The following is a 17,651-nucleotide window of genomic DNA, read 5'->3' as shown; positions in this document are numbered from 1 at the left end:
AAAAAAATATATGCAAGCCGCAAATATATTTATGTTGTTAGATTAGATATTTACTACATGTACAAAAAGGATTTTGAACTGTAAATGATGTACATGTTTGTACCTAAATAGATCCTTTCCTAACAGTGTCTTTTAACACGGCAGCAACTTTGCTGATTAAAACGGGACAGAACCAAGAGAAAATAATCAGTATTTATTTCTCTATTTATCTGTTTGAAATCTGCTTCTACCTACTTCTATCTGCTAAAGAAGAAGTAGCATATTCTTCTTTGCATTTATTTTGTCTTAGTTTTGATTCTAATTCCGGTTAGCGCTCCCCCTAGCGGTGGAAGAAAAATCCACAGAATAGCCGCACCTTTGTTTAAGCTGCATGGTTGAAAACCTATGAAAAAACTAGCGGCTTATAGTCCAGAAAATACGGTATATATATATGTCTCCATGTGGTCACACATGGAGTTGCTACATAGAGCCGCTTTATTAAGATATTTTGTAACTGGAAGCCAGCGTAATTTCTTCCAACAGATATTTGTTTGCACAACACAAAATCTCATAATTATAAAGTGGTATTTACTTTGCTTTACAGTATAACAGCTTTAATTAAAAAAGATGGATGCATTCATACATCAACTGAATTACATTTAGTGAAAACTGTTAATGATAACTTCATTATAAGCTATATAATTAGATCATATTCCTCCCACAGTCTAAAAACATGCAGTGATTGATCATTTTAAATTGCCCGTAGGTGTGTGTGAGCGTGCACAGTTATTTGTCTATACATGTGGTCCTGTCCAGGATGAACCCCTGCCTCTCGCCTGTGATGAGCTGGACAGGCTCCGACAGTGGATGGATGGATGGATAATTAGATGATAATTATATTATCATCTAATTATAAGTATAATTGTATACAATTTTAAATGTATATCTATTTCAAGGTGTTGTAATGCGTATATACCTATTTTAAATCTTGTACTCAGGTTAAAATAAAGTTCTTACACATTTAAGGTAAAACACAAACAAAATTATTTCTTCTTTTTCTAAAGACCTTTCCAAGGAATTAAATGATCAAGAATATGTGTTTGTCCCAAACCTTGTTTTAATTACTGCTGACCTCTGGTGGCCTGCTGCAGCAATTACAGGCTGCAGAAAACACTTCATGTTTTGACCATTTGGAAATCAGGAGCACGATGAAACCATTAATATACATAGCTACACCTAAAGCAAGTGTTACTTTTATTAAAAAGTTTAACAAGTAATAATAATTGAGTCCCAAAGACATAAGTTTGAAGATGTATAATACATTGTCTCTCTTGGGTCGCTGCACCGACAAAGTTCAACACATCTTGCATGTGAGTACTCTCAGCCTCCATAATGATACCTCAGTGATAGAACCACACAGAAGCTTTTTGTTTTATTTCCAAAACACTATTAATGTATATTGTAGCTGGCAGAGCCGTCTGGGAGATTTGCAAGGCCCTGTGCGAAATGGCTGGGGGGGGCCCTCGCACCGTCGCTACGCTCACGTGTGCAAAATTTTTAGGTTTTTTTGGGTCGGATCGGGTGTCTATATGCGCAATTTTAACTCTCCAATTAGCAAAATACTGGATACCTTCCCCTGCCTCATCATCATCTGGGCTTGCCTCGACGCGGGGCCCCACGGCTGCTTGAGACCCGGTCGGATCGGTGATTTTTGTAACAAATTTATAAAACAAGCCTTTCAGAGAGGCATTAAAGTCTTCCATTTTTTTTTGTTTTTTTCTTTTTTCATCTCCTGATGGAAATTTCCTGAATCTGTCTCGTTCTCTCGACATCGTGTGACAGTTTGTTCCACACTCCCCCCGTCTGGATCAGAGCAGCTTGTGTCTGCGCTTGGTCTGACGCAGTTGTATTGACAACAGACATCAATCAGCAAGCACATCATTGCACATATATTTATTGATATGCACAGACTAGTACACATTTAGGTGTGAAAAACAAAAAAAAAAAAAGGCCCATAGCGCGAGGCCCCTTGGGGCGCGAGGCCCCGTGCGGTCGCACGGTTCGCACACCCCTTGCGGCGGCCCTGGTAGCTGGATACAGTTGCCAACACATATTCCGTCTGTTGCAAATGGGTTTCAAGGACAGTGTATTTTGTTTACTTTCTTTTTCTTTTCCAGACTAAGAATAAAAGGACTGGCTGCAGACGCAGCGACCCTTGCATCTCCTCCTGTCAGTGTCCAGCTGTCTGTTTAAACTACTGTTTACAGGTAGCTGGAGGCTGGAGAGGATGCAGGTTCCTCTCTCTGCCCCCCCCCAATCACCAGAACCGCTCCACAGCGCCCCCTACAGCTGAGTCCGAGCCACCACCACCACATAAACATACACATATTGTAAATCATTAAGGGTATATTGCTTGTTTTTCTTTTCTTTAAAAAAAAATGTAAGCCTGAAAAACAGGATGAAAATACATAACAAGAAACATCTCTGCGTAGCCACTCCATCGTAGTAGCGTCTTATTATTTAAAATGTGCACTTTGATAGTTCATATTTTTGTATTTCTTACTGGTTTCCAGTAAAATAGATAAAGTATAAATAACAGTGGACAGCAGCAGCATTTTATACATAAAAGTCGGTCCACAATCTGTGGATGGTGTAACTTATTTTTCTGAAGTTTAACCATCGTCAGGCTCACAGGGGTTCAGTTTTAGTAGAAGTGAGTCCGTCAACTGTCGCTGAAAACACATGAAACCAGCGTTGCTGTCACGGTGATGTTATTAATCTTTAACATCATCAGAGGAGAAGACATCCACAGAGTCATGTGAGAAACTGCACTTTATACTTGTCTGGATGAGACTTTAAGAGCAAGACGACCATCAGGAAACATGAGCTCAAACACAAGAGGATGAAAATGTCTTCACTTGGAAGAATAAGGTAAATATCTCATATCTCATATGGATCAAGGCAGGTACTGTTCTATACACTTTATTTCTGGGATAGTTTCTTAGTAACATACGTTTTAGTGACATATTGACAACGGATTTCCATTGACTACCATCTTTGTTTTCTTGTATTGACTTATTGGTTCTGCATGTACATCTGGATCTATAGATGATACTTGAATTTTTGCATTAATGAGTAATAATCTTGCATAGAAAAGTATAAATTGATAGAAATCTAAGATTTTATACTTCTTCATTTTGTCTTAATATTCGTTTCCTTTCATCGTAACTAAAGGAAAATGTTAAACCTTATAGTTTTCATGTAGTTGAGGCAGCTAAACATGCTGAAATCGAGAAAAAAAAATATTATGCTAATCCCTTCATGAAGCTCCTACAGCAAACACCCAACATTCACAGAGCCACATAATCATGTACTTTAAGTTGTGTTTATGACTTCACGAAGTCCAAAACTCAGTTTATTTTATCTGCTGTTGGGTCTTGAGTGAGATGTTTCACTTTAAAGCAGACAGCTGTTTTTTACTCTGCGAGCGTTTGCTGCTGTCGAGGTTGACATTTCAATCCTTCCACTACCAGTCAGGGCTGCTGTAAACAAATCGGTTTATTTCTCTGCTTTAACCTGGCGAGTCACAGCCTCGTGTCATTCACTGCACTTGAGCCATAAAATCCCACAGCTGACTTCATTTCCTCTGCAGGTTTCAAACGTTAACCAGCTGGTTAGCTTTCACAGCTTTGTTCGGCTCAGCCAATCCAGGACGAGCAGCTTCTGGCCGCAGCCCTCTGACCTTTGCCCCCACCTGCAGGATAAGAGGTCATCCGGAGGTAGAGATCACTTTAAACTGTGGAGATGGAAACAACAGCGGTGAGGCTGAGCTTTTCACTTTAATTCATGTTCATGAATAACCCACCTGATATTTGTACAGTGAACAATGGAAAATCTCATGTTCATTGTACTTTAAGAAGATTTCCGGACTGTTCTGAAACTAGTGCAAATTAAACTGGAAAAAGCTTTACATATGTTAGATTTATATCTGTGTTAAATGTTAAAATGTTGGTGATTATTTTTCTTTGGTAAGAAAACTAATTTTCTCATCATCAAATATGCCTAAACAAATGAATCATAAATAACATTTTCAAGCAAAACTTTACTACAAGCATCTGACTTGAGATAATTTGAAGGCAAGTTTAGTTAAATGTTGCATAACTATAGAAACAGATGTGATATAAATAGAAACCAGTTATGTAAAAAAAAAAAAAGAATGAAATGTCAAAGTGACGTGGAAGTTTTAGAAACTGTTAGAAATAAATCCTCTTATAAAAGTGCCATCCCTGCCGTTCATAAATATAACAGAAACATGGTTCTTTTATACAACTGGTTTGGATGCATGAGCCATTTCTGCACCAGTGCTGTCTTACAATGTTGTATACACTATGTACTACTGGTTCATTGTAGTTTGCAACTACAACTATGTTACCGCACGAATGGGAACTAGTTGTGTGAACACTTTGACGGGCTCTCGCTGTAGCGGCACGTTGCATTTGGGGATATAATATATAGTGTAAACAGGTCAGCTGCACACTAGAAATGTTTTGTACCTGAGTTTTACGGTTGTTCACATACTGCATACTATGTACTTCATTTTGGCAAAATGAACAAGCACAAGCAGCATAGTATACAGTTTCTTAAAGGGGCATTCACTTGTGATATGCTGCCCCCATATTGTCAGACACGGTATTGCTACATAAAGTGACTTTAATATTAAAAGGAAAAATAAGATGATGGAAAAACGAGGAATGTGTGAAGCATCCTTCCAAGGATCAGACTGGTGAGTGTAACAGCGTGTGCCTGCTCCTCCTGCACAGGTGTGGTCCAGTACTGGCACACTCCCTTCGGGGGCCTCCAGACTCCTGGTTTCCACACTGAACTGGACCCCGTTTTCATGCACCATGACGGGAGCCTGGTGATCCCAAACTCCAGCCTCCTGCACAGCGGGCTGTACTACTGCCTCCTGCAGCGCCCGGAGGGAACCACCCTGTGGCCCTACGACCTTCATGTCCTCAGCCACCAGGAGCAGGAGGTTTATGAAGAGAGAAACAGCTGCGCTGCAGTCAGGTTCAGGAGGAACGCCGGCTCTGCAGAGGAGAAGAGCGCCGGCGTCTCAGACGGCCTGTTTGCAGGAGCCGTGGTGGCGTCAGTGCTGCTGACCTTCGTGGTGGGATTCTGCGCCGGGGCCCTGAGCAGGAACTACGTTCTCAGGTGCCTTCAAAGGATTCCAGATCTGCTTTCAGCTAAATCTGACATGATTTCAGTTCAGCATTTTGTCAATTTAATGCAGCACAACGTAACTTTCAGCCTTTGTTGAGTTTGGCGGCTCCTTTGGACAAAAGCGGTGGTGCTTTACCAGTAGTGTGGAAGGGTTCCTACCATGCTCCTCAAAGTTACATAGTGCCAGTGAAGGCGATACAGACCCCTCAGACCATGACAGAGGTTCATTAAACATGTTGGAAGTTGATGTACCATCACAATGACTCTGGAAATATATTAAGGTGGAAAAGTTACATTGTGCTGCTTTAAAAGATTAAAATAATTTGTAGTAATTTGGGCTGAGACCCTAAAAAAACATCTTTTGGATACAATTACAATCAAATGTTTTCTGAAGAGTCACATCATTTTCATAGTTCCAATCTTCTAACTTTGGTATTTAAAGTTTATCAGAATAATATGAAACAGGATTGCATCTAAAAATGTCAGTTTACTCATAATATCTTTGATATGATAGACTATATAAAATATACTAACTCAAGTTACATCGTTTCCTCTTTAGGTGCTTAGCAACAGTCGCTATGAAACTGCAGTCAAGGAAGCAGCAGGAACCTGACACGCCAGACCACAGCTCTCAGGTCGCCATGACAACCTTGCCACCCATGTATACCAACCGGTCTTTTGAAGCGGAAGAAGTGATGCACGACGACTCTACGAGTACAGATACGACTATTTCATCAACGACCGCATCTCCTCCTCCCAAACCCCAGAGGAGCTTCCGGCAGAAGAGAGCGGCGGGGCAGGAAGCCACCGCCTATCTAGAGGGGTGCGACTACATTGAGGAGGAGAGGGCAGAGAGGGACGGGGGGGCAGGAAGGGGTGGGGAGGAATCGACAGGGTGTGATGGGGAGGCAGAGGAAGGAGACTTTGGTGGCGTCTATCTGTTAGAAGATGTAGGGAGTCGGACTGAGACCGATGTGGACAAGTGCAGCGAGGATGAGGAGGAGAATGATGGAGATGAGAGCAGAGAGGAGCAGAGGGACTGGGGATTGGAGGAGGAGAATAAGAGCAAAAAGCATAGTGAGGAGATTAGAAGAGGCGAGGAAGTTGAAGAAACAACTAGCACAGAAGTGGAAGAGTCACACACAGAAACGTCAGACAACAAAACCAGCATCACAGAGGATCCATCTCCATCCGCACCCCCCCGGGGGCGCCGCAGCCGTGTCATCCGGCTGTACCAGTACAACGAAGACGGGGAGAGATTCCACCACCTTCCAGACACGACTCCCCAACAGCCAGTGCCCCCTCCCCGGCTCAAACAGCGCTCCCGCTCTCTCACACGCCTCAACGCCATCATGGCTGCCGCCGCCGCGGGGCCGATGGAGGAGGGAGACGCGGAGAGAGGGGAGAGGGAGGAGAAGCCAGGCTTCCACATGGAGATCTAGAAACCTACAGACTAATGACGGGCCTCGGCCCGGAACAGGCCTTTTCCTTCGGGCTCACTGAGTTTGGGAGCGGAGTTCCAAGTGAACAGCATCTTTACACTTTAACAGACTGGATCACTAAATGACTGAATTCCCCTCACCTCCACACGATCACTTCTAATTAAATCTGTCAATAATAAGCCAATAAATGAAAGTGGCTCAAAATTTGTATTTTTAAAATAAATGACCCTCCACAGCTTTCACCTTGACATCATTAATGAAAAAAGGGGAAAGAGAAACATGTAAGGAGTTAACAGACAACCTTGCTGAAGTGGGGATTAGAACCAGTGACATGCAGCAGTCAATACGTCACCAAAACCATCAAATATTACGCTTGATGCATGTTTGTCCCTGGGAAGTATAGCAGATAAATTCAAATACATTCATAACTATTATTGCAAAACAGTTAAGTCTAAAAAGTAAAACATGTTTCTCCAGAGCGCTCAGTCACATTCCTGTCAAAAGTGAGTGTGTGGAAATAAATCACCCGTTGCTTTGAATGCCGCAGGGACAAAGACCTGTGGGACAAGCGTCTTTCTTTTTTCATGAGGGATATTTTTGTTTCCTATACTGAAGGTTAAAAAACAAAACCCTTACTAGTGTTTGCATATCGAAATTACACAATGTTTGTTGACGGAAACCTGCATGTTGCACCATTTATTAAGAAGCAACTTTGTTATACTTCCACATCTCCTTTTTATTACCATGAAAACAAGACAAAACCAGAAAACATAATTACCAAGAAAACATTCCACAGCTCCCTCAGTCCATTTTTTTTTTCCATTAAAGATGCTTATCCAAGCACTTTTTTCTTCAAATTAACACTATTTAAAATTAAAATAAAAAAAGGAAACTATTTGGGTAAGAGAAAGGCCTCGACAGCTCGTTGACGATTTTCAGCATGGAGTCCACAGGGATGAGTCTACAGTCCTTATTTCATGTGTATGAGGCGGGCTTTTTTTATTTTCACATGACAAACATATCCCCTTCTTCTGTGTTTGTTGTTTCCGTTGTCTTCCTCTTTTTTGGGGGGTTGGCGACGTCTGCTATGACGCAAACCTCATCTTCTGCCATTCCACAAATTCATCTAGCAGCACTGGCCCTGCAGAGAAAACCAGTTTTAAAGATGTCTTTCAACTCCTGCTCATTTGAAAAAAAGGGGATCCTAGAACGTAAACACACATTGATTAATGCAATTAAATGAGTCGACCACCATCACCTCTGCAGCAGAAATGATTTGGCCACAATTATCAAATCTCTGCATAACAAAATCCAGATTCATACATTCAGAATTAGTTTTTTTTTTTTTTCAGCGTCTATTTTATCTGAATATTTTTGGTGGGCTTCTATGAACCTATACTATATCATTTTTGTTTCTAATTCAGAGGTGAAATTAGTAACTTTTCTTTTTTAACTATATTTTGCATTGTTGATAGATATCCCAAAGATCCTCAACAGGCTTTAGGTTTTGGACTTTGGTATCCAATCCATCTGTGAAAAGGATGTTTCCTCAACTATTTATTCTCAATTCAAGGCTGTTAATCTTGGAGCCATCATCTAAGAACATTTCAGTGCCATCAAATAAAAAAAAAGCCAAGTGACTCAACATATTCAAGTAGTTACATAATATTGTCAAACCTGGAGCTGATGAACTAAAGCAACTCCAGATCAGGCCACTGCCAAACACTGCAGAAACTTGGCATGATCACATGTTTCTTCTCTCTCTGCCAGGAAGCAGATGAAACTTGGATCATGTGACTATTTTTCCATTGCTCCAGAATCCCATCTCTTTGCTCCCTAAAAACTGAAGCCGTGTTTTCCCTCGGTTTTCTCACTAGAAAAGTATTTTGCTTGAGGCTAAACACCAATACCTTTAAGAGTATTTTCAGTGTACAGAAACTGAGTGTTCCTGTAACGTCTGACTCAATCACCTGATCTAGTGTTTATCATATTATATTCCACTTGCTGCTGACAAATGCAGTAAAACCCTCAAACAACTAAAGACATCTGCAGTAAAATGTAGTAAAACCCTGGCAAAATATCAAAAGGTGGAGGCCTTTTCTGTGGAGATGCCCGTCAGTCAGTCATGACTATGAACATTATCCATCAATTATTATTACTTAACCTTTTATTCATAGGCAATGTATTCTGTTAGATTTGAATCCCTGAAAATTTGAGTATTTGTACAGGGTATATACACAACTATGCTTAAGTTTTCTTTACTACCTTCAGAATTGTTTTTAAAACCATCACGGCACTGAGCTGCAAGTGTTGATCAGCGACCTTTCTAACGTTCACGTGGATTTTGACATAAACACTTTAGACAACAGAATAGATATAGACTCACTGACATTGATCCCACATTACACACATTTTGTGAATAAAAATAAAACTAAATAAAATAAGCAATGAATAGGAAGTTCCAGCACACTGACTGGCATTCGCTGCATAAACTGTTGATGCATTACAAACTGGCATCTGATGCTGTACCTGGTTTTGTCCTTACCACACGTGAACGACTTTGCGATATCAGAGTATAATTCCTTCATTGGAGTTCAATGAGAGGTTTAACTGCAGTGTTCAGAAACCACAGAGCCTCCATAGTCACCCGGAGGTCAGACGCAGTTTCCGGAGCTGTAACGTTGGCTTGTAGCGGGGCAGTAGTTTGCAGTGTGTATGTCATACACTAACATATTGGTAAATTTACAGTTTGCGGGGGTGATGGTGGTGCAGCATAGGGCTGGGCGATAGAGATTTTAATATATATCGATATATTTTCAAACGCGATATGGTACGAGACAATATCGTTTATATCGATTAAAAAAAAAAAAAAAAAAATTATGATTTTGATATAGCTTATTTTTTGACAAATGGACTTGAATGTTTTATTTGAGATTTGCACAAATGTTTTGTTATTTGCACAACTGTCAACCTCAGTGGAAAAGTCTGCCTGTTACTGTCTACATTGTATTAATTGCACAGTGTATTTTAATTTAATTGTTATGCAGGAAAGGGATATTTGTTTTATTTTATTCAAGAAGCATTTTTATTCTATATATGCAGGCAGTTTATTTTTTATTTCATTTGTTTTATACATTTTGATATTGTGCAGACCTCTGTTAATAAAAGGAACCTGTGTGACATTTGGCACGAGGCTTTGTATTAAAACTGACTGTTTTTTAAGGGTTTGCCTCAGAAAAAAATGAAGCTAACAGAGATGCTATGCTATAATGCTTTGGGGGAAACCCCAATTATGGCACAGAAAAAATATCGATATATATCAAGTATCGCCATTCAGCTAGAAAATATCGAGATATGACTTTTGGTCCATATCGCCCAGCCCTAGTGCAGCAGCACAGAAAGTTGAGCGTTAGAATTAACTGCTCTCGCCGACAGGCGTTTCATTTCATGTTTGGTGGACTGCATGTGCCATCGACCCGCGTTGGCTCCCATCCGGTTGATATTGATGGTTGTGTTTACAAACCAAACAATAAGCTTGTCGGTCATTGCTACGACCGGCCTGAGCCGGTCCTTAAATGCTGGGTTTCCCGTCCAGCTGTGAGAAAAACTTGCATTTGCCCATATTGACGATGATGATGGTCGTCTGGATGCTGAAAATACATCTATGCAAGTCTAAAAACATAAGCCAGCCAGTTGACTATGCAGTTGAGCTGAACCTGTGGTCGAGATGTCCAACGACCACTAAAAGTGACGTCAGTACCACACGTAGCCTACGAAGTTGGGATTTCAGGATTGAGACGAGGATCTCTGATTATGCCCAGGTATGCTAAAGCCCTCATTTAAACGAGATAACGTAAACTTAAGGGGATAAGATGTAAAATCAGAATAGGACACCTCATAGTCTGAAAAAAATAATACCTCTAAAACCACATTTAACATTTTTTATGGCAATTTTGATTTATTTAATACTTTTTAAAACCCTGTGAACACCCTCTTGTAAAAATAAAATCAACTCTTAAATACGCCGTATGTTTTTGTCAAAACGTTGACGAAAAGCTTAAAATGTGCACTTTAGTTCAAATCTTTGGTGGTAATCTAAGCTTCAGGTGGATTTAACACTTCTTTTTTCACGTGTACATTATTTCCACCGTGTCACCGCCTGGTGGGACCGTCAATGAAGCGAGAAGCTGCTGTAAAACGTAACCTGACTGAGCTGCGAGGAAAACTTACAAGCGCCATCTTCGTCGTAGTTGCTGAGGTCCGTGTTGATGGTCCTGCGGAACTCCAGAACGTTATACCACTGGTCCTTATTTAGTCCTTTGTACTTTGATTGCTGTAAAAGGTTTATGGGAGTGAGCGGGAAGAGGGGAAGCAGAACAATTAAAGATGAGCAACGATTGTGATTATTTTATAATCGTGCTTAGAAAGTAACTGATGTTACCATCATCTACAGTCTCCTAACATTTCATCGTGGCCATCATCAATTACACTCACTTTCTCAGCACAAAGTAGATCAAAAAGACTTTACCTCCAGGAACTGGCAGAATACAGGGAACAGAGGCCAAGTCCTCTCCAGCAGCAAGGCCAGCATGGATTTAGCCGTGTCCATGTCCAAACTCCTCTGGTTCTTATCCTGACAGCAGAAAAAATGGGTGCAAAAATCACCATAGTTCAGATGATTTCACTAACATAAGTCTGGGCATTAGCAGTAAGATTCACATCATCACGTTATCCACTCTTACTTTAACCTCAGCTGTATTTATTGAAAAGAAAAAAGTCTAAAAGCAGGCAAATCACCAAAAGGTAAGAACCACATTTACTAATTTGTCTTCTCAGATAATTCAAAATATAAATCACATTTAGAGAATTAGCCTGCCTGAACTTTCAACTACAAGGAACGAGTTTTAGAAATGCAATTAATCACATGATCAGGTAGTGTAAATAAACTCCCTACAAATTCAGACGACTTTATTAATCCCTTTGGGAGGTTCCCTCTGGGAGATTGACATCTCCATCTCAGCCACACAGCACTGTCAAATATATAAGGGTGCATAGTAATTTTGCAGAGAGTCTTTACTCTTCGACTAAATATACTCTGATAACTAAACGGATGGACTCAGATTAATGAGAAATGCCCTGCCCTTGATTTGCCAGTGCAAAGAATGCTATTGGTAAATTTACACCAAAGCCTGACATGAAATGAGAATCACGCATTTAATGACATCTTTTGTATTACTAACATTCTTATGACCAAAGGAAATTGCTAAGTATGACCAAGATTGCATTAACATGATTTTAAAAAAAGGCTTCAGCTTTGAAAGCCTTAATTTGAACTTATTCAGACCTGATGAATCATGTGTATGCTTTTACCTCTCATCACTGATGACGCATAAATGTCACAAATTCACTTTATGAGGGCAAAGTCAGTTATGTACAAAAAAGGTTCAACCTTATGGGGAGGGGTGTCCTCTTTCACAGTTCAAAGTTTCAACCCGTTTCTTATTTGTGCTCATAACCGCATCACTGATGGATGTGAGTAGCTGACTATAAAAACGCTTTTCTATAAATGTAACCACACCTAATGGTGAACTCGCAGTTCCTGTAGCACATCTGTACCAAGCTGAAAGGTTAAACCAGGAGATCAGCATAAAAACAATGAGATGAAAAAGTACTCTAAAAAAAGCAAAAGCACGCATGAACATACTCACCCTGGAAAAGTCAAAGGCATATCTGTAAATATTTTTGAAGAGTGCTGAGTCGTTGAGCTCGTTGCGCAGGTAATCAAGTTTGCTTTGTAATCTCTCCGTGCAATCACATCTACAAATAGACAAAAGATCACATTTAAGTCTCATGTGTGACTTCCAATAATAAAATTTAAAGTAAAAAAAATTAAAAGGTTGGTTAAAAAAAAAAAACTCCTACTGTAATATTGTCATTCCTCTGAGCCACTCGTCTTTTGTGAAGTATCCCATAGTGGCTGCTTCTAGATGCCATGCTAAAACTAACATGATGATCTAGAAGAGAGTGATGGGAAATACGCTCAGTCCATGCAAACATTTAAATCAGTAGACATGCACAGGTTATTTCATCTACTAAAAACAACAACAAAACACTCCAAGTTCAAAAAAATAATCAGCTGATGAGGCCTGGTGAAAGACTGAAAAACTGTTTGCGTGAAAATGTCTCAAGAGTGGGATCGACTCACATTTTCTGGTTCCACGCCGATGTCTTCACAGAACTTCTCCATGGCCTCTGGACCGAACACCTTGTCAGGACCAGCATACTTGTGGAACCAGGTCAGGCATTTCTTACTGGAAAATGGCTTTTCATTGCTGGCGGGCTTCAAGCCACGATTCTGAGGACGAGCAAATCTACAACAAAGCACAACAATTATGCTCATTTAAAAAGGTCGTTAGCAAAAGGCTACAGTCATACTGTCAGCACTTTGGTGAATTTCATTTAGAGTCAAAGTCAATGCTCCAAAAACAACATATAGACAAGAACCGCCAAGTAGGATGCGTTAAGAGCTTACCGTGCAATTTTACACTTGTTCTCATGCTCATCTGAATCAGGTACCTTCCTCTTCTTTACAGGCATTACTGAACCGTTAGTGGGCTTTACTAGCTGGGCTACACACAGGAAGAGGCAGAAAAAGAAAAAAAAAAAAGTCACATCTGCATTCATTCATTTACACAAGTTTTTGCAGTGCCACCATTTTTGCAGCTTGGATATAATTTTTACCAGCATTGCATACAAATGCCTAGATGCTGAATATCATTTACAGAAATATCAAAATATTGCTTTACTTGGAAGGCATTAAGAGTGAAGAATGAATGTATTTATAGTTGTAAAAATAACCACTCTACTGGACAGGGCATGCATTCTTTACCGTGTTTATGGACTTAACATTGATGCATGTCTATGCAAAATAAACAGTACTTGCAGCTCTTACAAAATCGCAACTGCTCAGGACTTCAAGAAGCTATATGACAAGGTGGCGATTGCATTGATTGATCAGATTCTGCCACGGACTAAAGTGGCCACGAGAGGGATGACTTTATGTGTTACGTCACCAGCAGAGCCAACAGCAAATGCTTATAGAGCCGGTAGAGTGTGAAGACATATGGGGACACCACATCCTTTTTATGATTTCAACAGTAAACCGAGGATCGAGTGATTAGCTTTTGCTTCCTTTCAAAGCTTTTGTTTTGGTTTCCATAATGTCTTATGGGCTGTGAGGACAAAGTCAACCGTTCCCTGAATTTGCTTAATTGATTTCACAGGAGGTCCCAACAGAGACATCAGGACAAAATCTTAGTTGTTCCTTACCAAGTTCCTCTGATTGATGACTTTCATACTCCAGATCCAATTCTTGCTTGAACATATACATCTCATTATTGAAAATATAAGTAATCTGTCAATTTTGTGTATATTGTAGCTTGGTTTGTAGGTCTGTGTTCTGTTCCTGACCAGCAACAGGAGCTGTGTGTGTTCATGAGACACTTGCCTCTCACAGAAAGCTTACAGAAATTCAACCAATCAGAAGATTGAGACAACATGATGCTATTTTCAGGAAACTGTTTTGCTCGTGCACATTTTTCATCATGGTTCTAAAGAGATAAACTGTTTTGAGGTATGCCGGGAAACCAAAACTAAAGTACAACTACTGCAGATAAAAGACAAATGGCTGGAAAATGGGCATCCAATGTCCACTTTAGAGTATGTTTTTCCTTTATTTTGATTTAAACCAAAAGATTTATCAGCAACATACATGCAGTGTAGAGTTGTACTCTGGATATCAATATAAACAAAGATAAATAAATGTGAAGAATGAAAGAGCTTACCTGTATAATTCGTGGTGCCTTGTCCATTCAAATCCAAGAAGTGCTAGGATAAAAGAAATTAAAGTCTCAAGTAAAAAAAGAAAAAAAAGAATCTGATAAACCTTAGTCCAGTCAGAGAAGATTAGAGTATGACAAAGACGAGTATGCTGCAAAATTTCACAAATGTTATAATGCATTCCCTTTGTTCGCTTCATGAAAACAATACTTACTAGTTTCTCCAGTGTTTCTGAAACTTTATTCCCGTCTGCCACACTGCAAAGGCTGTTTCTGTGATCAGACACAACAAGCTAAATATTGTTAGTATTCACAGCGTCAATCCAAAGATCAAATCAAAGTATTTAAATAGCCATTTTGTGTTTTTGTCCACCACCTCCCCCCCAAACCCCGGATCTCCATCAATGATGCAACATGTTTGATCAAAAAGGTAAAAAGATATGTTAATATAGCCAGAAACAGAAGAATAAGAAGAAGGATAAGAGAGGAAAATACAAAAAAGGACTCCTGAATGCATACTGAACTTTAGCTTTCACTGCTCACAGAACATAAACAAAAACCAAACAACTTCTCTATTCCACATAATTTAAAACTCTTTGAAAGACTATTGGGAAAACCTTTGATCCCAGCTTCTAATTTCTCTAAAAAGCCAAAGATGTGAGCATTTATTGCTCAGATTGTGGAGGTTTCTCCTTCACCAGGGGAACAGAAATGTGTCACTTTTCTGTTCAACACGCTTCACAAAGTAGACGAATAAACCTCCACATCTCACAGGACTGAAACAGAATTTTATTTAAGGCCTAGATGAGCTTTTCAGATCACAATTTCAACCTAGGAACACGAGTTAATGAGTAATAAATACATAAATAAATAAATAAAAACACTTTAGTTTGTCTACGTATAGTGGAAAACTACCGAAGAAAGAATGCGTCAAAGTGAGAATCCAACCATAACACAACAGAGTTTAATATTTGTAATAAATGCACACCTTTAACTTGGTGGAAAACTAAAGTTTGATGTTTTAATGTTACGTTAATAAAATGGTTGATGCTAACGTTAGCCGAAATGGTTTAAGCGGGTTATGACGACTAATCATCACAATTTTTGGCTTTTAACGACGTTTATATTCAGACTAAACGCTTCACAACTTTAATTCACAATCCTTTTAACATTTTGATGGTAAAAGACAGTTCTTTTGTTCGCTCAGTCCTTTCAGCAGGCGGGTGTCAGAGCTGCTCTGCTAAGGGGCTTTGGCTCGTTTATCCACATAAACGCCCAACAAAACAAACCTGGCATTATTCAATTACTACATTACCAACTGTTTGGTTTAATACTTGACATTAGTGCTCACTTACTTTGTTGTTGTGTGTCGGTGTAACAGACGAACTAATTCCACCTGCTTCTCCGCTGGTCAGGTTTCTACTGTAGCCGGCGTTTCCCTGGGAATGGACGAGTCCACCTCTGCTGGGAGGGGGGGCGACTGTTAAAATAACCCTGCAGTGTAAAGAAAACGTTTCCCACTGGCAATTATATATGCGTATCTGTTTATAATTATATTTAATTACATTTCAATATGAATGTGTCATGTTTTGACGACAGCAAATATCGTAGCGAAATTGAATAAATACGGCGTCCCCCCTTGAGAGCGGGAGGGGATGGAACGCGCCGTCTTTTTAAAGGAACGATCCAGTTTTTTTGGCTCTCACGTGTAACCCAAAAGTCACGTGATCAATGGTGAACTCAAAAACAAGCATGTTAGTTAAAGTAATTTAGGACACCTTTGCTGAAACACTAGTTATTATGGGCGTGGAGACGTTGAAAAGGCATAATATAATCCAAAATATGTTCCAACGTTTGATTTTGCTATTAGAATCAGAATGAGAATCAGGCTTATTGGCCAAGTTTGAACATGCCAGACAGGGAATTTGACTAAGGGCTCTTATTAACATATATACAATACAAAAAAAGCGAAAGGTGCAGCAGTATGAGGTAGACATGGTTAATTAAAGGAGCATTGTCACAGCATATGATTGTGGTTATTATTATTATTATTATTATTCATCCATCCATTATCTATACCCACTACATCCTATGCAGGGTCACGGGGCTGGAGTCCATCCCAGCTATTTTCAGGTGAGAGTCAGGGGTTACACCCTGGACAGATCACCAGTCCATCGCAGGGCCACATTAACACAAACAACCAGACATCATACTCACACCTATGGGGCAATTTAGAATCATCAGTTAACCTACCATGCATGTTTTTGGACTGTGGGAGGAAGCCGGAGTACCCGGAGGGAACCCACAATGGCTCTTATTAACATATATACAATAAAAAAAAAAAAGTGAAAGGTGCAGCAGTCGAGGTAGACCGGATTACTGAAAGATGCATTGTTACAGCATAGGATTGTGGTTATTATTATTATTGCACAGTGTTGATTACTCTGAGACTCTATGAGTGATGAGAGTTCATCAGAGCAACAGTTTGGGGGAAGAAACTGTCTCTGTGTCTGGAGGTTTTAGCGTCCAGAGCTCTGTAGCGCCGTCCAGAGGGCAGGAGTTCAACCAGACTGTGTCCTGGTGTGAGGGGTCTGCAGAGATGCTACCTGCCCGTTTCCTGGTCCTGGACCGGTACAGGTCCTGGATAGATGGGAGTACGGTCGCCACCCGTCCCTTGAAATACGTTATTGTTCCGTAATTGGGAATTAAAAGTTGCGTTCCGTATTGAACCAATACAGACACATATTATGCTCTTATTTATGTCATAATATACAGGTGAAGGTCGGAAAATTTGAATATATTGCAAAACTTAATTCGTAGTAAATCCAACTTAAGGTGAAACAAATATATTATTTCCCACTACATTCAAAGTGAGATATTTCAAGCCTTTATTTGTTATAATTTTGGTGATTATGGCTCACAGTTTATGAAAACCCCAAATAAAAAAATCTCAAAAAATTTGAATATATTATGAAATCAATAAACAATTCAATCAACAAAATTATAACAAATAAAGGCTTAACATATCTTGCTTTGCCTGTAATGAGACTATGTAATATGTATTAGTTTCACCTTTTAAGTTGAATTATTGAAATAAACTAACTTTTACACCATATTCTAGTTGAATTATTGAAATAAATTAACTTTTACACCATATTCTTCACCTGTA

At 39.6% G+C, this 17,651-nt stretch overlaps 2 protein-coding genes across 5 annotated transcripts; one reads left to right on the top strand and one right to left on the bottom strand.

Annotated features, from left to right (window-relative positions):
• The first annotated feature begins 2,731 nt into the window (after positions 1-2,731).
• On the top strand, positions 2,732-7,200 carry LOC133441487 (uncharacterized). The gene is made up of 4 exons (XM_061718825.1): positions 2,732-2,910; positions 3,632-3,798; positions 4,800-5,193; positions 5,762-7,200. Exons 1-4 carry the CDS (start codon positions 2,882-2,884, stop codon positions 6,642-6,644), a joined length of 1,473 nt encoding a protein of 490 aa, XP_061574809.1. The 5' UTR covers positions 2,732-2,881; the 3' UTR covers positions 6,645-7,200.
• dcun1d5 (DCN1, defective in cullin neddylation 1, domain containing 5 (S. cerevisiae)) lies at positions 6,904-15,922 on the bottom strand. 4 transcript variants are annotated; one of them, XM_061718829.1, is made up of 10 exons: positions 15,838-15,922; positions 14,698-14,775; positions 14,489-14,553; positions 13,177-13,273; positions 12,850-13,015; positions 12,567-12,658; positions 12,353-12,461; positions 11,173-11,277; positions 10,875-10,977; positions 6,904-7,785 (listed from the first exon to the last, which is right to left on the bottom strand). In XM_061718829.1, exons 4-10 carry the CDS (start codon positions 13,239-13,241, stop codon positions 7,730-7,732), a joined length of 696 nt encoding a protein of 231 aa, XP_061574813.1. In that variant the 5' UTR covers positions 13,242-13,273; positions 14,489-14,553; positions 14,698-14,775; positions 15,838-15,922; the 3' UTR covers positions 6,904-7,729. The 4 variants fall into 4 exon arrangements, with proteins under 4 accessions (XP_061574813.1, XP_061574812.1, XP_061574810.1 ...); XM_061718828.1 differs by having other exon boundaries at positions 14,698-14,755; XM_061718826.1 differs by having other exon boundaries at positions 14,489-14,531; positions 14,698-14,755.
• Between the last annotated feature and the right edge of the window lie 1,729 nt (positions 15,923-17,651).

The sequence above is a fragment of the Cololabis saira genome, chromosome 4 (assembly GCF_033807715.1).
Source record: "Cololabis saira isolate AMF1-May2022 chromosome 4, fColSai1.1, whole genome shotgun sequence".
Classification (NCBI taxonomy): Eukaryota; Metazoa; Chordata; class Actinopteri; order Beloniformes; family Belonidae; genus Cololabis; species Cololabis saira.
This window is presented reverse-complemented; position numbering and strand designations above follow the sequence as displayed.

Coding starts and splice junctions, on each gene's coding strand:
- dcun1d5 (XM_061718829.1), bottom strand. CDS start 13,241: ATGCCTGTAAAGAAGAGGAAGGTACCTGATTCAGATGAGCATGAGAAC. Junction 12,659..12,849: donor TCGGCGTGGAACCAGAAAAT/GTGAGTCGATCC, acceptor ACTCTCTTCTAG/ATCATCATGTTAGTTTTAGC. Junction 10,978..11,172: donor TATTCTGCCAGTTCCTGGAG/GTAAAGTCTTTT, acceptor AACCTTTTACAG/CAATCAAAGTACAAAGGACT.
- LOC133441487 (XM_061718825.1), top strand. CDS start 2,882: ATGAAAATGTCTTCACTTGGAAGAATAAG. Junction 3,799..4,799: donor TGGAGATGGAAACAACAGCG/GTGAGGCTGAGC, acceptor CCTCCTGCACAG/GTGTGGTCCAGTACTGGCAC. Junction 5,194..5,761: donor AGCAGGAACTACGTTCTCAG/GTGCCTTCAAAG, acceptor TTTCCTCTTTAG/GTGCTTAGCAACAGTCGCTA.